This window comes from Aquarana catesbeiana, linkage group LG03 (genome assembly GCF_042186555.1).
Source record: "Aquarana catesbeiana isolate 2022-GZ linkage group LG03, ASM4218655v1, whole genome shotgun sequence".
Lineage (NCBI taxonomy): Eukaryota > Metazoa > Chordata > Amphibia > Anura > Ranidae > Aquarana > Aquarana catesbeiana.
In genome coordinates this window covers 49573630-49601448 of record NC_133326.1, presented here as the reverse complement: position 1 = coordinate 49601448, position 27819 = coordinate 49573630, and the positions used below count along the sequence as shown (strand labels likewise).

General features: G+C 43.3%; 2 protein-coding genes across 4 annotated transcripts in view; one reads left to right on the top strand and one right to left on the bottom strand.

Annotated features, from left to right (window-relative positions):
* VPS33B (VPS33B late endosome and lysosome associated) overlaps positions 1-11214 on the bottom strand; it is a 67264-nt gene extending 56050 nt beyond the window's left edge. Inside the window, exons 1-5 of one of the 3 annotated variants that reach the window (XM_073618496.1) lie at positions 11061-11214; positions 6475-6591; positions 6151-6231; positions 6001-6062; positions 3359-3408 (exon numbers count right to left, since the gene is read on the bottom strand). In XM_073618496.1, coding sequence (XP_073474597.1) covers positions 3359-3408; positions 6001-6062; positions 6151-6231; positions 6475-6567 — 286 coding nt within the window. In that variant the 5' untranslated portion in view covers positions 6568-6591; positions 11061-11214. Of the gene's footprint in view, positions 1-3358; positions 3409-3727; positions 3894-6000; positions 6063-6150; positions 6232-6474; positions 6592-11060 lie in introns of those variants that run through there. The other 2 variants (XM_073618498.1, XM_073618497.1) reach the window with 2 other exon arrangements.
* Positions 11215-11246: 32 nt separating this feature from the next.
* Positions 11247-27097, top strand: NGRN (neugrin, neurite outgrowth associated). Its single transcript, XM_073618499.1, has 3 exons — positions 11247-11541; positions 23713-23823; positions 26422-27097. Exons 1-3 carry the CDS (start codon positions 11372-11374, stop codon positions 27050-27052), a joined length of 912 nt encoding a protein of 303 aa, XP_073474600.1. The 5' UTR covers positions 11247-11371; the 3' UTR covers positions 27053-27097.
* Positions 27098-27819: the final 722 nt, after the last annotated feature.

Sequence of the window (27819 nt, the reverse complement as noted above, 5' to 3'; positions counted from 1 at the left end):
CCCTGACGATGTTCTGATTGGAAGAAACGCGTAGGGTGGAGCCTGGTTATCATACGTCGCAAGACGCACAGACCGTGACCATCTTGTAGGTTGGAAACCATCAGTTTCTATGCTTCATGACACGCTTGCTTTCATAGTTTTAAATTTGAGTATTCTGGATTCGTTTGCAATAAAATCTTTGATTGTTTTTATATACTGCACCATGGAATCAAATCCAGTGAGTATAAGACAGGGCGAGCGGCCGCAGGTCTTGTCTGATACCCGCAGGATTTGATTCCATGGTCTGAAGGGCTTTTTCCCTTGGGAATGGTTATCTACCTGGATCTTCCCTGTCTCAGTGATATCACCCTGGTATAAAAGGAAAGAAATCTGTTTATTTCAGATGAAGTTTATTTAGATGGCATTGACCCCCCTTAAGCTTCATATCATTGTTTAAAGTATATATCAGCAGTGATAAGATTACCGACTCCTCTATTTCTTGACCTCTTATTAAAACAGGGTTTGATTAAGAGGTTTATCCCCTTTATGGCACACTGATACTCTGCTGGACCACCTGGGGGACCTTCATAGTCCTCTGGAGTCATGCTTACATTTGGGTGATACTGTACATAGGGTCTTACAAAAGCTCCAGAAGATGCCATGTTTATGGCGAAACATGTAGAGGAAACAAACTTTTGTACTACGATTGCATGATTTCTATGTGTTGGTTTTAATATAAAGAATTTTTAACCATGTCTGTCAAATAAAATTATGAAAATGATATGGTTTCCAATCTGACCATTTTTGCACCTTTAAAATCCCATTTTCGTCTTTCCATTTAAAAAAAAAAATGTCAGTTTTTTTGGCAAAAAAATCCCCTCTCATATACAGCACTTTTGCACATGCGTTAAGAAGCTTTTAGCATTTTTTTTCTGCCAGAAAACTCCTCTCCAAAACACAATCCAGAAGAGTTTTTTCTGTCTTTAAACAGTGAGCTTAAATATATGCCTCTAAACGTCCTAATGTGCATGGACACATAGGATAACACTGAGCTGCTCCTACAGGCAAAATGCAAAACTCCTGTAGGAGCAGCGATTTGAAGCCCAGTGTGCATTTATGTTTAGCACATCAGCTGATATCTGGTACTTCAAGAAAAGCTCTGTTTTGCAGGAATCTCTGCCTGAAGGCTGCAAATGTTTTGTCTGATCATAAAGAAATAAAAAAAAAAGGTACATATTTATTTTTTCCAACAAATTTTTAAAAATCTATGAAGAAAAAACAAACTTGCTAGGCAGGTGATGTTTGAGTAAACCTTAGGGTATCATGAGTAATGTGCCTGCAGGCTTTAGTAAAGCACGTTTGGCTCCATGGGAAAAGAGTTAAATCAAAAAGATGAGTAAAGAAAACATAATTTGGGTGTAAACAAGTCTGAAATACCGTCTGCTAAATTAGAACAGATGCATTACATTTTTTTATAATATTTAGGATAGAGTTCGTCATGATGGTAGACCATAGGTGTTTAAACCGATAAGCATTCACCTTCCATAAACTGAGAGCAGTCAGGAAAATGAAAGCCGCTCACTGGTTGTGACGGGTTATACCACCATGTTCCTATATTTTATTTTACAAAAGCAATAATGTCCACTGAAAACCACACAGCAAATGGGGTAAAAAGTCCTCAATGATTGATCAATTTCTTATCAGCAATTACTACAGACAACAATAAATATAAAAACAGCATAATTAGTGCATTTTAGGATTAAAACAAATAGTATTTGAATTATTAAAGCTGAATTGCAGATCCAGCTTGGATGAATGTAAAATATGTATGTGACATAATTGTGGGATCCCTGTGGAATCTGGAAATCACAGTTCTGGACACTACTACTCCACTAGCTTCTGGGTCCCATACTGAGCAACTGCTCAGCTGCTCTAAACACAGGGGCACAATCACTTGGCATTGGTGCCATACAGAGAACACACTGCATTTTGTATTGGTCCAATCAGAAAATGCTTTGAATTCATTGAGAAAATCCAAAGTTTTCCCTGTACAGGGTCCATATCGAGCGAATGACCCCTGGGTTCACAATGCAGTAGGGATTAGCACAGGAACCACAAGGTAGTGGAGATCACGATAAAATCAGTGCCTACTACACTGATTTCCAACATCCACAGGGATCCCACATATATGGCACATACATACTTATATTGGTCCAAGATTGACCAGTATTATGCCCCGTACACACGGTCGGACTTTGTTCGGACATTCCGACAACAAAATCCTAGGATTTTTTCCGACGGATGTTGGCTCAAACTTGTCTTGCATACACACGGTCACACAAAGTTGTCGGAAAATCCGATCGTTCTAAACGCGGTGACGTAAAACACGTACGTCGGGACTATAAACGGGGCAGTGGCCAATAGCTTTCATCTCTTTATTTATTCTGAGCATGCGTGGCACTTTGTCCGTCGGATTTGTGTACACACGATCGGAATTTCCGACAACGGATTTTGTTGTCGGAAAATTTTATAGCCTGCTCTCAAACTTTGTGTGTCGGAAAATCCGATGGAAAATGTCCGATGGAGCCCACACATGGTCGTAATTTCCGACAACACGCTCCGATCGGACATTTTCCATCGGAAAATCCAACCGTGTGTACAGGGCATAACAGTGCAAAAAAATGCATAAATGCCTAAACTTCAGCTTTAAAGCGGAGTTCCACCCAAAAGTGGAACTTCGGCCTATCTGCTTCCTCCCCCCTCCGGTGCAAAATTTGGCAACATTTGACACCTTTCAGGGGGAGGTGGGGCGGGTACCCTTCCCCACTTCCGGGAGACTGCGCTGCGGCACCATCCCTCAGAAGTTCAGCCCCACCCCCTCCCCCTTCCCCCGCCGGGCCAGTTAGAAAGCGCAGTGCGCTTCGTGCATGAGCAGTATGTAACCGGCTGTGAAGCCGAAAGGCTTCACTGCCAGTTTCCCTTACCAAGAATGGCGACGGCAGCAGCCGAGTGCCGATCCGAAGTTCGTCTGCGGTGCTGACATCGTAGGCTCCCTGGACAGGTAAGTGTCAATATATTAAAAGTCAGCAGCTCCAGTACTTGTAGCTGCTGACTTAATTTTTTTCCCCAGGCTGGAACTCCTCTTTAAAATATCATACAGGGGACATTATGGTACATAAATTCAAATATGCTAAAGATGGAACCACTTGAGGTCAAGGCATATTTTTTCAAAACTGATCATACTATGATTGCCTAAAGCCTACAGAAAATATAAAAAAATCACTTTTAGAATTTGGCTGGCTGCAAAAAACGGCATTACATTTCTACATTTAATGATGGCAGGAGGTATCTGTAAAAGGAATAAAGCAGATACACTTACTGGCAATATTCTTCACATGTTTAATACGAGGCCTTATTAAAAAGCACAATCTGGAGACAAAAATACCCAAAATGTTATTTCAAGTTAATGAGGAGAGGGTAACACAATGTTGTGAAACAACAAAACCTGAAGAACTTAGTTAGAAAAGCGCTCCATGTTGTGTAATGTAAATGTATAAAGGTTTATTCATTGTAATCACATGGGAATCACCGCAAAGACTCAAACTTCTTACATTTATGGTGCATGCAGAAACCCCCCATAATCCCCTAAAGCCCAACTCCAAGCAACTCTTTTCCTATGCAGTGGAGCTGGGCCTATGATGCATGAGTCAACTGCTCATTTTTTCTAAGGCACAAAGTTTATATCTACCTGATTCTTTGATCTTCCGGAAAACCGCACTCCTGCGCGATGGACTATTCCTGTCTATGGAACATGCTGATGTCAGGAACAATCCATTTTTAAGACCGCTGGAGTGCGGGGGTGCTGGGCTGGTCTTGTGCAGGGAGGATTGGTGGATCATCCTCTCCCCTAGTATAAAACGAGCAGTTAACCCGTGCAGTGCTGGCACACCCCTTACTGTATGGGAAAAACAAAAATGTGCCCAGAGTTCAGCTTTAAAGCTGAGTCCCATCCAGACAGAGGGGTTGATTTACTAAAGGTAAATAGACTATACACGTTGCAAGCGTAGTTGCTCCAAAGTTTAGTAAATGAGATAAAGCTTTGCATAGAAAATAAAAAACACATTTTTGCTTGCACATGATTGGATAATGGAAGTCAGTAGAGCTTGCCGTCATTTACTAAGCTCTGGAGCAACTGCACTTACGAAGTTCACAGTCTACTTACCTTTAGTAAACCAACCCCATAGAATATTCATACACAAACTGTTTTAATTTATCAAATAAAAAATATATTTTATTCCGTTTGGTCAGCCTTGTTATTCACACACAATTGCTACATTGCATAGTCAGGTTAATTGCACTATTCAGTACTGCATTCATTGCACTATTGTGGTCCTCCCTGTCATCTTTGATTACTACAAGCTGCTTAAAACTTCCAGGCAAAGGGCAGAGAACTAATCACTAGCATTGACTGTGGTTTCAATGCAGCCGATTCTTTTAAGTGGTTGTAAAGCCCTAAGGTTTTTCACCTTAATGCATTCTATGCATTAAGGTGAAAATTCTTTTGTGCTGCAGCCAACGACCCCTCCTTTTACTTACCTGAGACCAATCCAAACAAGCGATGTGCACAAGCGCAGCGGCTCCACCCGCCGTCGCTCTCTTCATTGGACAGATTGATAGCAGCGGGAGCCATTGGCTTCCGCTGCGGTCAATCATAAGCTGTGACATGGGAGCAGAGGGCAGAGCCGAGTCCTGCTGTCTGTGTCAATGGACCCACTGATGTGCGCTGATGAGGCTGCACTGATGGGTACTGATAGGCTGCATTGATGGGCATTGATGAGGCAGCACTAATATGCAGCTTTGATAGGCGGCAATGATTGGCATCACTGGCGGGCACTGGCAGCCCCATCGTTGATGGGGCTGCACAGATAATCAATGCACTGATTATCAGTGCAGATCCCCCTGTCAGCAATCACGTGCTGTCAGTGAGAGTAGAGGTATGCCAACAACCAGCACTTCCCATTTCCATTTTGATCAGCTGTGATTGAACACAGCAGATCACGTAGTAAAGGGCCTACATCATAGGCTCTTTACCATGATCAGAGATGCAGTGTGTCCGAGCAACATACCCTACCACTGATCGCCGCGGCTTGTTCTGAAGGACGTCACATGATGTCCAGTCAGAACAATGAAACCCCCGCCCAGCCGCCATTTTGCTATAAGCTGGGCGGGAAGGTGTTGTTGACTTACCCTGTCTTGCACTGCACTATGTCTCTGGGTGGAGGCACCAATTCTGATAGAAGCAGGGATTTTGCTTCCTCTTTTCAGAAACTTCAGCAAGGAGAACAGTGAGCAGCACAGTAGTGACATCTCCAAATCTGCTGAGACTAGTAGTCAGAAGCAGCAAAGCCTTAGATCTCACACTACAGATATACAGCTATGACGCTGTAGGTATAGGAATGCCTAGGCACACTTACATACTAGAAAGCAAACTTTTCATCCAGGATGAATTCCAGACACAAGGAACACTCTGCAGGGTTCAGCTTAGGCACATTAAATATTTCTAAATGTATCTCTTAACTTTTTATTTTTAGTTCCAAGGACAGCTCCAGCCTGAGCAGCCCCCCCCCCCCAAATAGAATACCCTTTCTCTTCAGTCACATGACCTGTGAGGACCTTTTCTGCCCTCTGGTGGTAGGCCCTACACCTCTGCAGAACTGCATTCATGTAATGATGTGTCAGCATTGTACTGTACAGCAGTACTGCAAGCCCAGGTTGTATGACACACCCCTAGGGCTATCAGCAAGCGGGTTGAATGATGCCGAACATCACTGAACCCAGATGACCTGTGGCAGCAGAAGGCAGCAGTGAGTCTACAGCAGTGGTTCTCAACTCCTGTCCTCAGGACCCACTAACAGGCCAGGTTTTCAACATAACTGAGTTTTTTTTTAAATATCCACTTTCACTCCAACTTTAAAATAAAGATTCTATTTACTGAGGAAAAATGGAATTTAAATGACTTACTGGTCAGCGTTGGTGTAAATGGGTTTGTTGTCAATCTTATACAATTTGTCAACATCATGTTGCTAAAAAAAAAAAAAAAAAAAAAAGTGGTAAAACAATGATCAATTTTACTCACTGATACAAAGAGAAATGTACACATTGAAAACGTACCTTCAGTATTGAGACATTGGCAATACGATCGAGTGGGCTCATCAGCTCAGGTTCAATAAACAAATCTTTTTTTCCAGGGAGCTAAAGTAAGGAGAAGTCATGACAGCAGCTGCACATTATTACCCGTTTTGTTTGCTTTTAATAATTAGATACTCAGTAGCATTAGATATAAGTGCTGCCTCTATGAGCTTAATCAATCATAATAAAAACAGACTGCCTGATAAATTCCCACCCTACAATGGAACTATTCTTCAGAGACAATTAATATACACAGCAGGTAACTGGGTGCGTATCAACACGAGATTGAAAGGTAAGGAACCATACCTGCTCCAGGAGGTAGATCAGCTGGTCTCGTGCCAACCTTTTAAGAATGGTGAAATCTGGTAAATTTGGAGGATCTAGCCTTTCTGATGCCATGTTTGTTGTTTATTGGCAGCACACCTACAGAAAAAAGAAAAGTTCAATATGTCAGAAAGTTAATACCTAGCAGCAAGAGAAATATGAATTTGTGATATGATTATATGTTAAATAGTTTTGTACAGTAAATACTCTATTTCAAGTCTTCATGCAATGAAAACATTGCATAGCAAAAAAGTGTGCCTATTCTAAAACAGGAAACACTGGGGATATAAGAAATAATGCTAAATAAGTGTTTTAGCAGGCAGTATGTGCAGGAGGGGACTGCAGAGGGTATGCCATGGGGCAGTATATGCAGGAGAGAAGTGCGGAGGGTATGCCATGGGGCAGTATATGCAGGAGAGAAGTGCGGAGGGTATGCCATAGGGCAGGATGTGCAGGAGAGGAGTGCAAAGGGTATGCCATGGGGCAGGATGTGCAGGAGAGGAGTGCAAAGGGTATGCCATGGGGCAGGATGTGCAGGAGAGGAGTGCAAAGGGTATGCCATGGGGCAGGATGTGCAGGACAGCAGTGTGGAGGATATGCTATGGGGCAGTATGTGCAGAAGAGGAGTGTGGAGGGTATGCTATGGATCAGTATGTGCAGGAGATTAGTGTGGAGGGTATGCCATGGGGCAGTATGTGCAGGGAAATAGTCCGGAGGGTATGCCATGGGGCAGTATGTGCAAAAGAGGAGTGAGGAGGGTATGCTATGGGGCAGTATGTGCAGAAGAGGAGTGCGGAGGGTATGCTATGGGGCAATATGTGCAGGAGATTAGTGTGGAGGGTATGCCATGGGGCAGTATGTGCAGGAGAGGAGTGCAGAGGGTATGTCAAGTCTTCATGCAATGAAAACATTGCATAGCAAAAAAGTGTGCCTATTCCAAAATAGGAAACACTGGGGATATATGAAATAATGCTAAAGAAGTGTTTTAGCAGGCAGTATGTGCAGGAGGGGACTGCAGAGGGTATGCCATGGGGCAGTATATGCAGGAGAGAAGTGCAGAGGGTATGCCATGGGGCAGGAGAGGAGTGCAAAGGGTATGTCATGGGGCAGTATGTGCAGGACAGCAGTGCGGAGGGTATGCTATGGGGCAGTATGTGCAGGAGAGGAGCGCGGAGGGTATGACAGTAGACAGAGTTGAGTTCGGAAAATGCCCACGCTTATCTTTACTTAGAGCCCATGGGTCATACATGTTAGACCTTAGACACACTGGGTGTTTAGTGCAGGTGCATGAGATCATGGTGTTTTGCTGTGGTTCGAAGGCACAGGTGCACCAACCAGCCCCACTGCCAGCACCCATGAGAGGCTGAGAGGACCTCTTTGAGGACAGCACCTCTAGGAGAGGCTAACAGCTGCTGCTGGAAGGTGCAAAAGGCGTCACTAATGTTCAGGGCAGTATGCACCCAGAGACGAATGAGCTGAACACAGACCGCGTTCAATCACGGCATTCTTTCCTGAGCACATACTGCACTAATTATCAGTAGCACATTAGGTGCACTGTCCAGCAACAACAACTGTCAGCCTCTGTGCCTTTCGCCCACAAAAAAATTCTGGGATATCATGTACCGGGGCTAAACACCCAGTGTGCATGAAGACCTTAGAAGTCTCCGCTCATGTGCTGTGCAATTGATTGTATTGATCAATAAAGAAGTCCCCTTGGAATATGTCGCTATTTTTTTTTTCTCTTGGGTGGAGTCACTCAATAAAGATTCTGCTTTGCATTTGCAGTCACATGTACCAGGTGAATGGGCTGGATACCGAATCATTTATTTTATTGCAGGAATTCATACACAGAGACATCTGGCCCACACTGTCCTACATGATTCTGTATTATATTATTTTTCTATTACCATCCCCCCCCCAGATATTTGCTTAACCACCAATCTATGCTTTTAACCCAAGGCTCTTATAAGTTAATGTTGATAGGGCTTTTCCATTAGTGTTGCCCTCTGAAGAGTGATCCAAGGGGCATGTGAATGGCGGCTGGGAGGTGATATGTTGCCTCTTCACCGTCTGTTTTAACCTCTAAAAGCCCAGAGCATTGTGCTGCACTTGAACAGGTCGCATCCAGGGGGCGGTACTGTCCCTGCCGAAGGAAACAGGAGGTATAATTATTGGCACGACGTGAAGCAAATCACTGCACTCAGGAGAAGTATAGAACTATGTGCAGCTTAAAGATGAATTTAAGACATGGAATATTTTATACTAGACCAGCTTGGACATATATATATATATATATATATATATATATATATATATATATATATATATATATATATATATATATACAGTATATATATATATATATATATATATTAGGGCTGGGAGATTTTCTCAAAAAAAAAAAAAAAAAAAAAACTTGATTCACGATTCGAATCAAGTTTTTTTTTTTTTTTTTGGACACCCGGTCCTGAGGAGCTGCGGGCAGGAGTTTTTAGGCGAGGCCGCAGCTTCGGCCTAGTCTGCGGCGCCCGGCCTCGTGGACTAGGCCGCAGCCGCGGCCTCACCTAAAAACTCCTGCCCGCAGCTCCTTAGGACCGGCGCAGTGAAAAAAAAAAATCGATTTGCTTAAATTTTGAATCGATTTGACTTCTCAACTCGATTCAAGATTTAAATCGATTTTTTCCCCAGCCCTAATATATATATATATATATCCCACTTTGTAGTATCAAAACTGTTTTTTCGGATTTTGGTGAAGTAAGGAAGGCATTAAACCCCAGTCCATTTGTTGTTTTTACACATATATATATATCCAAGCTGGTCTAGTATAAAATACTCCATGCCTGAAATATATATATATATATATATATATATATATACACACACACACACACACATCTCCATGGAAATCCCTTTAGTAGACCTTGCTACTACTCCAGTGATCTCCACTAGCTTCAGGCCGAGCGGCTGCCCTGCTGCATTGTGAACACAGGAGGCCGGCTGCTGTTTGGTGTAGGCAGTATTCAGGGATTGCTTTGCATTCTCTTAATCAGTGCAAAGTGTTCTCAGGTTGGATGAGGTGAAGATGTGGGACGGTGACATCATGCTCTCCAGCTCCTATAATCAGAGAACGCTTTGCATTCATTCAGAGGACACAAAGCATTCTCTGAACGGCAACCTTACTGAGTGGCCGACCTCCTGTGTTCACAATCTGCACAGCACCTGGAGGCAAGTGGAGATCATTGGAGTAGCAGTGTCTACTATAGTGATTTCCAGATTCCAGGGACATCAGCCAGGTATGGGGTGTATATATATATATATATATATATATATATATATATATATATAATTTGGTCCAAGCTGGACTAGTGTAACTATGTATAAAGCATACACACATCCTTAAAGCGAGGCTCTGCTCGTTTGCACCTGAGCCGGATGTTCGCCCCTCCTTCCCTCACAGTCTTCTGGGGCACATCACAAATCCCAGAAGACTATGGGACTATTCACAAGGTGCAGCGCCACTTGCGCATCCGCAGTAGGAGACTCTGAAGCAGCAAGGCTTCACTTCCTGTTTCCCTTACTAGAGATGCCGGGCGTGCCTGCACCCGAAGCTGACTAAAGAATCAGCTCAGGTGAGGACATTGCGGGATCCCTGGACAGGTAAGTCTCCTTATAATAAAGAGGAAGTAATCTGCTTGTTTTTTTTTTTTTTCTGACCAGCAAAGTAAAGGCATAATGTGCTAGTATGCATTGCATACTAGCACATTATGTTAAACTTACCTGCAAACAAAGCCCTCATCATCGTTGGGGGCTGCATCCATTATCTTTCCGGGTCCGCAGGCTCTGGCTACATGACTGGCTGGAGCCGTGTGACATCACTCCCGCATGCACGGGGGAGCCGCCGGTCACGGCACAGGGCTCTGAATGAACGACCTGGGTGGCTGTTCCTTCAGAGCGCATGCACTGATGACGTCATCGGCTGCATATACAGTAAATATTTCCTAAACGATGCATGTTTCTGAGATAATTACAGTACCTATAGCTTAGCCTTATTATAGGCTTACCTATAGGTACAATTGATCAATAGGAGTTTACAACCACCACTACAGTATTTGTAGCTGCTGACTTTTTTCTGAAAGAGCCTGGAGCTCCTCTTTAATATGTGCGGTAAAAGACTTGGCTTATCCATCTGTTTTTACCCCTCATCAACCACAAGTGTGAACTTCACTTTCTGCTGATCATACAATCTGATTGTACAATCGCCTTCAGATCCATCTATGTTATAGAAGGGATGGCCTGATTGGATACAAATGTAATGGATTGTTTAGGTTTGTCCTCCTATGACACAGCTCTGTTAAAGCTGAAGAAGATTGTACAACCAGATTGTGTAGTGAATGACCAGATTTAGGGAATATATTGTGATCTGAGAAGGGTGAGGTGTTCTGGCAGAGATGAAATGACAGCTGTCACACTGCACTTCCGGTCAGGCCTGTGTTCTTCCCCCAATAAACCAGAAGAGGAACCTCATCCCTCCTCTATACAGAGCAGCCAGCAGACCCCCCCCAACTCACCCAGCACAGCTCTGACCACCTCGATCACTCAGGCATCCCCCATGTAGAATCTGCAATAACTTCCCTAGGAACCAAAGTGAGACGTTGCAGGGGAAGGAGAAAAGAAAAGGACTACTTCCGGGATGGTCAATAGAAAAGGTTCAGTCTCCATAGGAATCCCAAGGGGGCGTGACAGGAGTCAAAGAAAAGCCAATCAGCACTCTATTACTGTACAGGAACACCGCCCACAACTCCGCAGCGTGTCAGGGGCACAGGCCAGGCATGATCAATCGCAGTGGAACGCTGCAGGGAGAAGCAATCGATATCCAGTGATGGCGGCTTCGATTTTATGGTCACTGAGGAGGCTTCAACTTTTTAGCGGCTCCCATCCGGCTGTGCTGGGTTGTCGTGGCCTGCGGAGCCGTCCTCCGATCAGTCCGGTGTCTGGGGATGAGGATGAGCTGGACGACAGTGAGGGGAATGAGGAGCAGGAAGTCCTGAGGTAGGTGGAATGCAGATCCGGTGTCACCTCTAAGACTGAGGGACTGGCTCTCCCAGGGGTGTCACCAGTACCGGAAGTGAGACATAACGTCCTCATTGGGGACACATTTTACTTCTGGGTGTCACAGGGAGCACAAGTGAGGTGTCATCCCTCCGCTGAGGACATCAACACCAAACATGATAACATTACAGACACAAAAAGGATTGGGCTTTAACCCTTTCACTGACAGACGTTTTGTGGGATTTTGTGCACATGCTAGCGTGCTCAATTCTGACACTTCTCTCCTATATGTAAAAAACCTGGGTGCTAGAAAATTACTAAGAACTCCCCCCTAAAAAAATAAATTAAATAATAATAAAAAATATATATATTTAATGAGCTCCGGCGTGTTCGCGAGCCTGCCAGGAAGTCTGCACTGCACAGCGCTAATCACAAGCAGCGAGACATTGTCCCGATGCGCGGCTGCAGAGATCAGGAAATGTCTCACTGCCTGTGATTAGCGCAGTGCTCATGCGGCTTGCGAACACACCGGAGCTCATCCTTGAGAGATATATATATATATATATATATATATATCTATCTATCTAGAGAGAGAGAGATATCTATAGAGAGAGAGATATATCTATAATATAGAGAGAGAGATATCTATATTGAGAGAGAGAGAGATAACTATATATAGAGAGAGAGAGAGAGATAACTATATATATAGAGAGAGAGAGAGAGATCTATCTATAGAGAGAGAGAGAGAGAGATCTATCTATAGAGAGAGAGAGAGAGAGATCTATCTATAGAGAGAGAGAGAGAGAGATCTATCTATAGAGAGAGAGAGAGAGAGATCTATCTATAGAGAGAGAGAGAGAGAGAGATCTATCTATAGAGAGAGAGAGAGAGAGATCTATCTATAGAGAGAGAGAGAGAGAGATCTATCTATAGAGAGAGAGAGAGAGATCTATCTATAGAGAGAGAGAGAGAGATCTATCTATAGAGAGAGAGAGAGAGATCTATCTATAGAGAGAGAGAGAGAGATCTATCTATAGAGAGAGAGAGAGAGATCTATCTATAGAGAGAGATCTATCTATAGAGAGAGAGAGAGAGATCTATCTATAGAGAGAGAGAGAGAGATCTATCTATAGAGAGAGAGAGAGAGATCTATCTATAGAGAGAGAGAGAGAGATCTATCTATAGAGAGAGAGAGAGAGATCTATCTATAGAGAGAGAGAGAGAGATCTATCTATAGAGAGAGAGAGAGAGATCTATCTATAGAGAGAGAGAGAGAGATCTATCTATAGAGAGAGAGAGAGAGATCTATCTATAGAGAGAGAGAGAGAGATCTATCTATAGAGAGAGAGAGAGAGATCTATCTATAGAGAGAGAGAGAGAGATCTATCTATAGAGAGAGAGAGAGAGATCTATCTATAGAGAGAGAGAGAGAGATCTATCTATAGAGAGAGAGAGAGAGAGATCTATCTATAGAGAGAGAGAGATCTATCTATAGAGAGAGAGAGAGAGATCTATCTATAGAGAGAGAGAGAGATCTATCTATAGAGAGAGAGAGAGAGATCTATCTATAGAGAGAGAGAGAGAGATCTATCTATAGAGAGAGAGAGAGAGATCTATCTATAGAGAGAGAGAGAGAGATCTATCTATAGAGAGAGAGAGAGAGATCTATCTATAGAGAGAGAGAGAGAGATCTATCTATAGAGAGAGAGAGAGAGATCTATCTATAGAGAGAGAGAGAGAGATCTATCTATAGAGAGAGAGAGAGAGATCTATCTATAGAGAGAGAGAGAGAGATCTATCTATAGAGAGAGAGAGAGAGATCTATCTATAGAGAGAGAGAGAGAGATCTATCTATAGAGAGAGAGAGATCTATATATATATATATATATATATATATATATATATATATATATATATATATATATATGAGAGAGATATCTATAATATAGAGAGAGAGATATCTATAATATAGAGAGAGAGATATCTATAGAGAGAGAGATATATATATATAGATAGATAGATAGAGATATCTATCTATCTATATATATATAGAGAGAGAGAGAGAGAGAGAGAGATATATATCTCAAAGGCCTTAGAGAAGAAAATTGCGGTCATTGCAATTTTTTTTTTTATGTCACACAGTATTTGCGCAACGAACTTTCAAACACAAATTCTTTTGGGCAAGAAACACTGAATGAATAAAAAAAAAGAACAAAACACAATCTATGACTCCGACCTCCTCCCTTTTTTTTTTTTCCCTGCAAAAGATGATGTTATGCAGAGTAAATAGATACCTAACATGTCACACCTTAAAATTGCGCACTCTCGTGCAATGGTGCCAAGCTACATTACAGTGGAATCTCGGATTACGAGCATAATCAGTTCCAGGAGAATGCTCGTAATCCAAAGTACTCGCATATCAAAGCGAGTTTTCCCATTGAAGTCAATAGAAACGAAAATAATTTGTTCCGCATTGACTTCAATGGGATGCAATACTGCATGTGGCCAGAGGCGGGGGGCGCCGGAGAGCCTTGGAAATCCCCGAAAAGGCCCGAATACACTTCGGCTGACCTCGGCAAACCTCGGAAAGACTTCATACCTGAGATTTGCCGAGGTCAGCCGTGCTGTACTCGGGCCTTTCCGTGCATTTCCGAACATGACGTTCGGCTCTGCTCGGCTCCGGCCCCCCCCCCCCCCCACCTCAGGCCAAAAGCGGTACTGCACACCACTTTGGCCTGAATCGTGCTCGTTTTGTGAGACAACGCTCGCAAACCGAGTTACGATTTTTAAAAATACAGTGCTCATATTGGGAAACGCTCGTTAACCGCGTTACTCCCAATCCGAGGTTCCACTGTACTTAAAAATCTCCATAGGTGACGCTTTAAAATTTTCTACAGGTTACCGGTTTAGAGTTACAGAGGAGGTCTAGTGCTAGAATTATTGCTCTCACTCTCTGATGTTCACAGCAACACATCATGTGTGGTTTGAACACCATTTACATATGTAAGCGTGACCTATGCGTTCATCACTACGTGCAAGCAAAAAAATACAATTTTATTTTTTTTTTAACACTGATTACTTTTATTCCAATCACAATGTAAATGTTCCTTGTATTAGAAATAAGCAGTGACAGGCCCTCTTTATGGAGAGATCTGGATCAATAAGACCCCCACATCTCTCCTCTACAATGTAAAGTATTAGAAAAAAACAAAAACCTTGATCTAATGCAGCAGTTCTCAACCCGTGGGTCGCAACCCCTCTGGGGGGCGGGGGTCGATTGCTGATTGTGCCCGGGGGGTCGCGAACGCTGTTCCAATCCGGGCAGACCCAACTCCGTACACATAGTAATGTCGGGTCCGCCTCGGCCAGCGAGATGACATTTACGGAAGAGAAGAGACCTTGCAGAAGTGACGTTCTGTTGCCGCCATCTTGGTACACTCGTCCGCAGTAAGGCTACAGTTAGAAGTCGGCAAGCGGACATCTTTTTACACTCACCGAAGTCTTGCATTTTACACTTATTTTTACCAGTAAACTGAGCTTATATACTATATAAGGCTTATATAGTGTATAAGCTCAGTTTACTGGTAAAAATAAGTGTATAATGCAAGACTTTGGTGGGTGTAAAAATGTCTCAATGTGGTTATTCCATGCCAGTGCTAGATATAGAAAGTGTATAGAACCCAAACACCCGTGATGCGCCACCACCTTCTGAATTGTGCACTCACCAGAATACGGTATAATAAGGGCCTGATCAGAACATGGGTCTTTCATTCATTTGTACTAGTTACTCCAAAGATGCTTCAGCAGTTCGATCGGTATGTATTCCTCACCCATATACTCATGCAAGATAAAGAGCCATCATTGCACATTATTCCAAAAAAGATCGTTTATTTAGCTTAAAACATGAACAGGTGTACACTCACATGATAGGGTGTTAGACTGCCACTAAGTCTATCCAGCAATCCGACATTGTTTGTACACACCGCTTCGTGCTTGGAAGTCGGCATGCGTTCCAAGCCTCATTTTCGGTGCGGGTCAAGGGCCGGATGTGACGTTGGCATCGCTCCACTAGCCTCAACATGTTTCACATGAAATATGCGTCAGGAAGACTTGAGGCTAGTGGAACAATGCTGACATCACATCCGGCCCCTTTTGAATGAAAGTGCTTATTCATAGCTATGAATAAGCACTTTTGAAAGAGTAAAACACTGTGATCCATTGTTTTCTGTGGCTTGTACTTTTTGGATTATTACCTCCCCTTTTTTTTTTTTTTTTTTTAATAAAGGCATTTGATTTTGAGTGAGACTGTCCAGAATCTTCCCTTCATCCAGTTCTCTTTACCTTGTTAGGTTCTGTAGAGCAGTGGTTCTCAACCCTATCCTCAAGTACCCCCAACAGGCCATGTTTTGGGAATTTCTCTTAGATAAAATAGCTGTCCAAAATACCAAGCCATTGACTCTGATTTAAAGCACCTGTGCAAGATAAAGGGGAAAAACCTGCAAACATGGTCTGTTGGGGGTACTTGAGGACAGGGTTCAGAACCACAGCTGTAGAGCATCTTCCTGGCCCCCACCAGTGCTCTTTCATGTGCAATGGTTCCCTTGACCCCCAAACACCACCTCTGATGGGCAGGCATTGTTCTGGATCTTCATTCCTGGGAAGAGCCAGTACTGCCAAGCTGGTCCTGCCCTTTGGTTACTTGGTGGCATGTGCAGAGGAGGGTCCTCCACTGATGCCCCTTAAAGAACAATCCCGGTCAGGCGTGAGTAGTTAGTTCTGGCCAATGAAATGCAGAGAAAAGGAGGGGAGTCCATGCTGGTGTTTACTGTTCTGGTCCATCGCAGCTGCTCACCCCAATTTTACAGGGTCAGGTGAGCAGCGGCAAGCATTCAAATTGGGACAAACTGCTGAGTCCTTATACTATTACATAAGCCACCCGCATGCAGCACCTGGAAGCTCAAGCTGCATAAACACACCACCCATTCATGGACTACGGCCTCAATGCCCTTGTAAGCAGCTGGGGCCTCTGCCTAGTTAGATGAGGATTCGGTACCTGTAAACATATCTGTATAAGGTGAAGACAGCTGTGAAAACTTTTAGCTTGTGGCCACTTTGACAATTTATAAACTTAATGGCTAAGTTCACCTTTTGACACTCTTCTTTTTTTTTTTTTTCTTCTAAATTCCAGCTCCCCCTATGTACCGATATAGCCGTAATGTACTTATTTAGCAAAAATAAAACTGCTTTCAATTAATTCTACACAGACTTGCCTCATTCTCTTCATAGTTGTTAAATCACGCTGCTCGATTACTTCTGCCTTACTTCCTGGTCAGACTTCAGGTCATGACACAGGAAGGAGTTGACCAGCTGAGGGTAGATGATGCAGGGTGTGTGCTAATGAGATCAGCTGATCAACTCATTTGTGTCATGACCTAAAGTCTGACCAGGAAATAAGGCAGAAGTAATCGAGCAGTGTGCTTAAACCGCTATGAAGACAGTTAGATAAGCGTGTGTAGAATTAATGGAAAGCTGTTTTTTATTTTTGTAAAATCAGCCCCGCTCTCTGCTCACAGGATTTGATTGACAGCAGCAGGAGCCAACGGCTTCCTGTAAGATGAGGGGAGAGAAGAGCAGCAGTGCTGCACGTAGGCACAGCGCTGGATTGAGATCAGGCTCAGGTAAGTAATTCAGGGGGTTGGGGGTAGTTGACATGGAAGGGTTTTTGTTTTTTTTTCCTGCAGAGAATGCATTAAGGATTAAAAAAAAAAAAAAAACTTTTCTCAAGTCATCTTCCAGGACGGCACACCTGAGAGATGAGAGGCTCCTCCCCACAGGAAACACAATCAATCAATAGCTGTTTTAAGTCCACACCCTTCCCCCTGATCCTCAGTTTTGGATTGTGTTTCTCCCTACACGGCGAAACTGTTTGTTTTTTTTCCAAATGACCGAAGCCTGGGGCTGGTGGTCTCCCCCTGGACCAAATGCCTGGGAGCCGGACCAAATGCCTGGGAAGCCTCTGGGTCTGGCGGGATATATTTATCCTTCCCGGGGGGTTCCCCTATCCTTTCCTCAGGGGGGGCAGCAGAAACTGGGAAAACCCACCTGAGAGCTGAAGGCCCCTGGGTACAGTGGTGTCCCCAGAACTTCAGGGGCCTTTATCCTGTCTCCCCCCCCCCCCCCCCCCCCCTTACCTGTCCGGAAGTCCTTTCAGATGGGGGTGCTGGCCGTCGGTTCTTTCCAGGGGGATCGTATCCCCTGACTCCTGGGTCCCTGGTAGCTCGCGTGGGCTGCTGGGGAGGGCACCGCCTGAACGACCCGCGTTCTTACCCAGAAGGGAAGGCTGAGAGTCAGCAGGAGCAGGCGCCCACATCCTCCTTTCGAGGAGGCACCAGTTTACTATGGTGAATGTCTGCCTAAACCACCTCATGGGAATGAGGAACGTACGGCATTGCCGCCCCCCCCCCCCCCCTAGTGTATATACTGACTGGACAGAGCAGGACACAGCCTAACCTTGCAGCTCCCTAAAGGGACAGCAGTTGTGGGGGGGGGGCACTTTGGCGGCTATCCTCCTTGCGTGTGGACCATAAGGATGGAAAAGCAAGCCCGGTGGCTGTGGAAAAAGGGGAAGACGACAACGGTGAGTCAAAAATCCCCAATCCCAGCCAGATGGTTTCTGGGCATTTGAGATAATCTCCCCTGGGGTCTGGATTCAAATAGCCCAGAAGCTTTTGCTAAAGACACCAGCCACAGCTCCCTCCTACATCAGAGATGCTGTATGGTGGACAAGTGGTGCAGAGGAGCGAGTGTGCCTAAACCACCTCAGATGGGAAAGAGGTAGGTAAGGCATTTTTTCCCCTTCCACCTGTGTTTACTGAGTGGTGCAGTGCAGGACCTGGGGTCTCCATAACAAAATAGCCCAGAAGCTACTGCTAAAAACCACCAGCCACAGCTTCCTCTTATAGCAGAGACACTGTGGTTATCACAACAGTAGGTTGCCAGCCTCTCCCTACATACCCGGTTGTGGTACATTAGTAGTGGTGAATACAGCAAAGAGGGTGACCTGGTAGAACAAAGAGTTCCTTACTGGCCAGGTATACCACTGAACAAGTTATTAATGGTGCAATGGTTGAAGGATTCAGGAGTAAGCTCCCTTGCTCAGCAGGTGCACTAGGTTATCTGGCCCTATTAGCCCAGCTGCTAGGAATCTGCTTAAAGTTGCTCCAAGATGCTTAAAAGCTGACCTAACTTTCAACAATGTGGCAGGGACCAAGCTTCTGTGTGGCACAGTAGGGGTTCCCTTGTGACAGATCCTCCTTTTGGGGGTTGCTTGCTATGGGTAACTTTTCATAAGCTCCAACCTCCCACTCCACTCTTACATTGTGGTTATATTTTAATGCAGGGGGTAAGAAAAACCTTTTTGTTGGTTTGGGCTACAGTCCACTCAGTGACAGATCTAAAAACGATTTACCATAAATCGTTTTTCCTATATCCTTTGATTAAGGATTTTCTGTGCAAACATATGCAAGAGCTAGATGGCTATATGATTGCTTCTTTAAGGGCTGCAGGTGGCTATTTACCTCCAGGCTAAATTGGTAACCACCCTTTTTAGAGGTCTTATATTGGTCTCTAGGGCTGGGCTCATTGAGACTTTAGTTACTGATCAGCCCCACCCGTGTATGAGCTGGCTAGCGTTTGCTCAATCTACGGAGGTCAGGTAGGACAACAGCTACTATAGTAAGGTGTCCAACCATTTTAGGATTGGTTCCTTCACTGGTGGTGAAGGATTAGTATCTACAGCCCAGGCTATGCCTATGAAATAATTTGCTCCTGTTTGGTTATTTCATAAAGGGATACACCATGACTCCTCCTTGGCTGCTCACCAGTAGACCTCAGTAGTGAAGGTTTGTCCTTGCTGGGGTGTTTGGTGGCACAACTAAAGTACACATTGAGATTTGTGACATCTCTGCTGAAGCTTGTTGGGTGTCCTTTATATCCTAAAGGTACTGCTTTGTTTGGCTACAGATCAGAAAATACAACAGGGAAGGTGGTCTGTATTTTCTGGTTTTGTGCCGCACGCCAGAAACGCACATCATTGAGTCTGGTGATGACATTTCTGCTCATAATTGTTATATTGCTGCACATCAGACCTACACAAGATTGGGGTCTGTCTGTGGGGTTTTTGTGTCCTGTATTACTGCCTTATTGGTTGCTTAACAGAAAGGCAGCAGGAAAGATTGATGGCAGGGGTAGTACATATACTGCCTTTGGTAATCGGTACAGCACCACAAGGTGGCGTCGTGCTGATTCAGACAGTGCTATTAACGGCAATAGCTGCCGATTTTAGGCATGCGATTTGACATGTGAGTCGCATGCCAAATCGCTTCAATATGGATGTGCTATCTCTATTCAGAATTGTTAGATTGTTGCACATTAGAGATATACACGATTGAAGTTTGTCTGTGGGTCCTGTATTACTGCCTTATTGGTTGCTTATCAGAAAGGTAGCAGTGAAGATGGATGGTCCTGATTTTGTTGGAAAATACAAATTGAACCTGTGCCATGGGTAGTACACATACTGCCATTGGTAATCGGTGCAGCACCACAAAGTGACGTGCTGATTGAGACAGCGCTATTAACAGCAATGGCTGCCGATTTTAGGCATGCGACTTTGACATGTTGAGTTGCATGCCAAATCACTTCAATATGGATGTGCTATCTCTATTCAGAACTGTTATATTATTGCACATCAGACATATACAAGATTGAGGTTTGTCTGTGGGTCCTGTATTACTGCCTTATTGGTTGCTTATCAGAAAGGCAGCAGTGATGACGGATGGTCCTGATTTTGTTGGAAAATACAAAATTAAACCTGTGCCAGGGGTAGTACACATACTACCATTGGTAATCAGTGCAGCACCACAAAGTGGCCCGGGCTGATTCAGACAGTGCTATTAACGGCAATGGCTGCCAATTTTAGGCATGCGATTTGACATGTTGAGTCACATGCCAAATCACTTGAATATGGATGTGCTATCTCTATTCAAGATTGTTGTTGCACATCAGACACATACAAAATTGAAGGTTTACTGCCTTATTGGCTGCATATCAGAAAGGACACAACAGTGAAGGTTGTTTGTCTTTTTCTGATTTGTTTTTGCTGCTCAGCAGGGAGACACATTGAGGGTAATGACATCTCTGCTCAGTGTTGGTATATGCTACACATCAGACATACTCAAAGATTGAACATTGTTTGTGTCCTGTATGTCCTATATTTACTGACTTATCGTCCGTATATCAGAAAGGCACAGCAGTAAGTGGTGTTTCTCATTGATCTTCCTTGCTGTTTCTTAAGTATACACAGTAGGGGGTTGTTGGCTGCACTCCTCCAGGGAGCCACAGCATGGGGACCCCTTGTTTGTTCGACCCGAAAACTGCTTTTCCTGCGACCTGTGTAATCTTGAGGTCTGTGGTTCCGTAAGAAGGGACTGCTGGATACGCTGCGACCTGGAGTCGCACAGTCACGAATGATACCCTTTGGAAGCCATAGTATGACTTCTCATGCCTCTTGCAGTCCTAAGTGGCAGGTTGGGTCGCACGGGTGTGGGAACCCTAAGCTTATCTGTCCCTTCTGGTTCAGGTTTTGCAATGCTGCAGGAATACTCATTGTGGAGTTATTGCCTTATTTTGCAGTAGACCAGAAAGATCGCAGCTGTAAAGGCTGTCTGTTTTTATGTTGCTGCACAGCAGAAGTACTCAACATTGAAGCTTGTTGGTGCTTTCTGTTTCATATTGCCTTACCTTATGGCACTTCAGAAAAACACAATGCTGTAGGTTGCTTGTGTTCTTTCTCTGTTAGTTCTATGTAACTGCACTACAGAACTGCATAACAGGAAGGATTGTCTTATAACTGTACTTGGTGGTTCGTCATAAATACGCAACATAGAAGTTTGGGTCTTTCTGTCTTCTCTTTATAGCCTTGTTTTGCTGTACATCAGTAAAACACCACTGTAAAAGGGGGTTCCCATCCTTTCTGTATTTACCAGTTATGACCTAGCTAGCTGCACTTCAGAAATGCACAGCATTTAAGGTGTGTTTGTGTCTTAATGCTTACATATTGGCCGCACATCAGAAAACCAGACTGTGAGGTTCAGATTTGGGTCTCTTCCCATATTTGATATTTTGGTTTAGCTAGTCACACTCAGATACACAACATTGATGTCTATGCTTGTGTCCTTTCTGTCTAAATCTATTGTGCTATGTCCACAATCTATGATTTTTTTTATTTGTGATATTAATAATACATGTATCACCTTTTTGTATTTCAGCCTTCTCTTCCGTGAAAGGGCCAGGAGTTCTGGTGCAGATGTCACATGTCAGAAAGCCTCGACCCCTTACATTCAGGGATGCCAGAGCCATTTCCTAGGGCTGAAGCCCAGTAGAGTTATGGGTCACTGGAGGAAGGCGATAATGAATCGCCCTGTTTAATAAGAACTTGGGAAGTTCGGTTCAGAGGAGTTTTATGGCCTGAAGATGAAGTATAAACATGTATACCCGACTAAATAGGTTACAGCTCGGTGCATGGCCTTCATTTTGCCCTTCTAGCAAAACTAGATGTAGCAATATGAGTGTTCTTCTCCTGCTATAGATGTTAATCTCCTGAGTAGGCTCTCAGGCATAAGTAAAACTATAGATTGGGCATGCCTTAAACCCAGGGATTAAGTTTTTGTTAATCTATTTCCCTTAAGTAGGTTTCCCTTCAGTCTTTGCTGACGTAAAGATAAAAATGAACAAAAAGGGGTTGTCTGTCAGGGGCCCCCCTTTTTTTTGGCAGTTTTATTTCCCTGGACAGGGTTGTGTTAAGACAGGCCCCCTTATGGATCAATGTAGTGTCCTTGTCTTACAACACAGGTCTCCGATTAATCTTTTTAGTGGTTCTAAACAGCACCTATAGGCAGAATAGGCCATTGTTGGTGTGACAGGCAACATTGATAACCTACAAGTTTAACATTTTTTCTGATTCCATCTTTAAGAGCCCACTCCACCTAGATCCTGCATCCAAAACAGAGAAGGCAGGGACACCGGTGGAGTAGACTGGCAGATCAGCCGCATGATCCAGCTAAGATACCTTCATCAAGCATATGGAGTAAAGGTAAAGCTTACTGCAGAACCGAGGTTCGCCAAGAGTCTTGCAGTGGTCCCACCCTAAGGTAGGCCTGAGGTACTTGATTATTCTCTCAGGTGTGCCGTCCTGGAAGATGACTTGAGAAAAGTACTAGTTACTTACCGGTAACTGTCTTTCTGGGAAATCTTCCAGGACGGCAGGCCTACTTCCCACCCGTTGGAGGAGGGAAAATTTTAAAACACTAGAAGGTGAATGCCTATGAGGAATGATTTCCCTTGTGAACCAGGTTCAGGAGTTACTTCTCTACAAACTGAGGATCAGGGGGAAGGGTGTGGACTTAAAACAGCTGTTGATTGATTGTGTTTCCTGTGGGGAGGAGCCTCTCATCTCTCAGGTGTGCCGTCCTGGAAGATTTCCCAGAAAGACAGTTACCGGTAAGTAACTAGTACTTTTACAGCTACTTTTTAATATTCAAGCTGAATTCCTGGTATGGATTTTATTGCAGTTACATTGGTCCAGCTTGGATTCATGTAGTATGCATATTTCATACTTGTGGGAGCTGATATCACTGTAATGATTGCTGCTGTCTTCTGGGTCCATGTTGCTTGGTAACCACTGGGGGTCAACCACACAGCATGGGTGGCACAAAGAATGACTTGTTCTCTGATTGGACAAGGTTAAGAGATGTTCATACTCCTCCAATTGTAGAACGCCAAAGCTAGCCACTCCTTCTGGTTACTATGCAGCAGGTCAGCTGCTCGGCATGAGACCCGAAAGACAGCGGTAATCTCTGTACTAACAGCAACTACTACAGTAATATTTCCAGTGATCCCACCGGTATTGTGTGTGTGTGTGTGTGTGTGTACATATCTGCCTAATGTAACTATGCTAAACAAATTCACACCTGGAATTCAGCTTTTAATGGCTTTTCTTGCAGAGATTGCTGTACCCTTTACTTTTTTACCACACCTTTTGCATTGTAAAAATATAGTGACATAATCACAATCTATTGATTCATATTTTTTTTTTTTTTTTTTTTTATAACCTAGAATGCTAAAGAGGCGTGGGGAAGCAATCCGGTTCAAAAAAATAAAGAAGGAGATGGAACCCCCTGGGTCACCTGAAAGGCGTCTGACCTGGAATGCAATGGAGCAGATCAGGTAATTAAAAAAAACTAAAACCTAAATGGCATACACAGTTAAAACATGTATAGAATCTGCTTTACCTTCAAGAGGTGATTGGACAAGTAAGCAGCAGCACATTGATGAGGTTTTACCCATTACCTCTATGGAGAGCATGTGACGCACTCCCTTTCCTCTCAGGATAAAGCACTGGATGATTAAGTAATTGATCAGTAGGCACCAGTGCTGCCACATGGGGACTCGGAGAATGTCCTGAACTCTTTGCATACCTTGTGTAAGGTTTGATCAGAGTGATTTTGAGCTTACATATGGCTCCTCTCTTCATTCTCATAGGTAAACGGTGCACCTAGAAAGTGAAGGAATGGTAAATATAAGCAGCTGGAGAAAAGTGCAGTTAAAGCAGAATGAAAACGTTACCTGAAAAAACTGAGCAGACAGGCTGGTCTCTTCTGAAATAAAATAAACCTATCTGCCTGCTTTCAGTCTTCTTTAAAATGAACACTGAGGTATGCATGCGCAGCTTAGTTTGCATTCTGGCATAGTGCCTGCACGCTGGGATGACTGAACTCCTCCTGTGCATGCACGGGAGTGATGTCATCGCCACGCTTTAAGATGGCCAAAGACATGCAACCGTAGGAAGCCACAGAATATGCTGGCACGGGACCTCATGGGCGTCTGACTTTTTGAAGCAAAGGTAAGTATTATGGATTTTGGTTCTGTAAACCTGTTGCGTTGCCCTTTTTAATCAAAACACCGGTTCACTTTAACCTAGCCAGAGACATTAGATATTGATAAGATGTTCATTTCCAACTGGTACTTTCTTTTCTAATGTGAGACATTTCAAGTGATTCTGTTGCTTAAAGTGGTTCTAAAGCCAGAAGGTTTTATACCTTAATACATTCTATGCATTAAGGTAAAAAAAAGCTTTTGGATGCAGGCCCCATCTCGATCCAGCGGCTCTCACTCTTCTCAATGAGGAGAGAGCAGGGGGCAGGGTCGAGCTGAGCTCTGTCAATGGACAATGTCCATTCACAGGAGCGCAGCTTAGGAGTGCGGGGGGCCCAAACAGAAGAGGATCCGGGCTGCTCTGTGCAATACCATTACACAGAGCAGGTAAGTATAACATGTTTGTTGTTTTAAAAAATTACAACCTTTATAATCACTTTAAATAAAAATTGGAATACAAGATGTACCTGCTATAAATATTGTAAATAGTTACCTCGCCTGCAGCTACACCACCAAACACTGCTTTAATGACGAAGAATCGTCTGCTGAAGTCTCAAAAAAACAAAAAACTGACATCTCGGAGTGTCTATTTCCTGATTCAGTCAGTAGTTCCTCCTGCCCACTTACTATATCACTAGTGTCCTGTCTTAACATAGGGGTCACAACGGGAGGTGTAATCTTTTTTTGCAGGTGCATTTTATTACTCCAGCTTTTAGGTATATTATTTGAACCTCCAGCATTTTTAGCTTAACACATTGAGCACAATAAAATAAAACATTCCCCAATAAACTATTTGTTAAAATTCTCACCCAGTACTTGCAGTTTCAAAGCTGCTCTTCTCTCCTAATGATGCTTTGCTGAACTTCCAGACTTCACAGGAAAGAATTCAGAATGGACAGTGCAGTCTCTAGCTAGTCTGTTGGGTTGAATAAAGGAGAAGCAAAGATGCACATAGTTTAGGGTGGCACAATTCTAGTCCCTGCATGCAAAGATGACTCGAAAGGATGCTACAAGAGAAGAGCCACCATGAAACGGGAAAACTGGGGCAGCAGTCTTGGCATCAGCTTAAACTGGAACACATGCAAGGATTAACCCCTTTGCGCTGGCTCCCGCTGGCCCTTTAAGGGGTTTGGCATTCCATGAGGCTGGACTTGTGACCATGTGACTGCCTTGATTAGCTGTCACATGATCAAAAAACTCCTGATCGTAACAACCGATCGGGAGCTTTACATGAGCCGCCGGTCTCTGCACAGCTCTATTGGTGCTAACGCGTGCTAATATGGCGCGAAGGCCCGGCCGCCAAGAGGCAGAATATTTGTGTGCGCTTGGCACCTAGGGGTTAAAAAAATTCTAGTAAAAAACATTGCAAAGCTATTTTACAAATGAAACAAAGGATTTTATTTAATTTTGCACTTTTTAAAATGCAACACAAAATAAATAAATAATAAAATAAAGTTTTCTATACCAACCATGATTAAAATAAAAACAATAAAGCTGAGAATAATGGTTCAATAATTTTTTTTTTTTTTTTTTTTTTTTTTTTTTTGACAGCAGCCAGAATTACCAGCAGGGGCATAACACAGCAGTGGGACAAACATGCTGCACCTGTTCTATGTGCTACTATTATTATTACGGGTTTTTTTGTTTTTTCTTTAAGATAACAAAGAAACATACTGTATATTGCTGTATGTACACAGCAACCCCCCGGCTTCAATTTCAAAGTCCAGAATTGCAGGCAGGGGGATTTGGCAGAGGGACAGACTTTCTACACCCGTTCTGTGTACTATGATAATGTGTTTTTGGTTTTGTTTTTTTGTAGCACATCCAATGTCCTTAACTGAATTTTACCCCCCCCCCCTCTCTCTCTTTTTTTTTAATTTTTTTATACAGATATTTGAACCAGGAGTTCCCTGAAGAGTGGACTTTACAGCGACTTGCTGCCGGATTTAATGTTAGTACTGATGTCATCAGGAGAGTATTGAAGTCGAAATTTGTCCCATCAGAAGCTCGGAAGATGAAACAGGATGCTTCTGTTTCCAGACACCTTGGACAAATTTCCCCGAGGACAAAGCAGGACCAGCTTAAGTTGATGTCTTCTAAACATCCAACACAACACGTCTTAGGAGATGGGAAGAGTGATAGGCAACTGCTAGTCAGTCACTCACCACCGCTTCTTCCTTCTCCCAAAACATCAGACATTTCTCATGTAGCTGTGCGGGGAGAAGACGCACAGAGACGCAGAGATAATTCCCTAATACCTCAAATCGCCCTTCACAAGGTCCGGGATGTTCCACCTTCTCCAGCTCTGACTAGTGCTAATCCAAGTGTACAGGGAGAACCTGTGCCCAGTGCCCCTGTGGAAGAAGACTTGGAAACACTTGATGAGACATGGGATGGGGAGGTAATAAGTGATCATGAACTAGAAGAATTATCAAAGAGTGGACTTGAAAATAAAATGAAAGTTATACAAAAAGGGAGAGAATATTTTGATAGCGATGGCAATTTTCTATACAGAATCTGAATATAAACAATGTACATTTCAATAAATTATTGCTTTTTACTAAAATGTAATTTTATTTCCTTACAGCATGATTCTAATTAACAGCAGATTAGTACAAACAAAACTTGTTAGATTTTTCTGTGGCTTCTACCAGCTTTAAGCAGGCCATAGATTATGCAGTTTTCTTTCCTGCAACCAGAAAATTGCTCAAGCATTCAGTGTGAACCTGGACTTAGTGTCAGTGACACTGGGGTTGATTTACAAAAACTGGAGTGTGTAAAATCTGGTGCAGCTGTGCATGGTAAGCAATCTACTTCTAACTTCAGCCTGTTCAATTAAGCTTTAATAAAAAAAATACTGGGGCCCTACTATGGGTACAAACAAGAAAAAACCCATACACATATGTGGTATCCTTGTGATTGTCAGGACCGGTGGAATTTATTTTGGGATTAGCCTTTTAATGGTAGGTTATGGTAATACCAAGAAATATAAAAATGGATATGAATGCACCTAACACTTATTAATATTTTTTGATGAAACTTATTTACATCATATGTCATTTTTATTTTTTTAATTTGACCTATTCTGTGTACACACACATCTTTACCATATATTTTAATTTATTTTATTTGTGTTTGGGTGTAGAGGTTCACATATACCTTTCACATTGTTTCACTTCATACGTCGAGCTGGTAACATTTGTAATAGTGGATTGGATTCATTTTTAGTTTATATTTATTATGTGGACAGCGCCATTCCCCTGAAAAGAGTGTTTTTTTTTTCAGTTT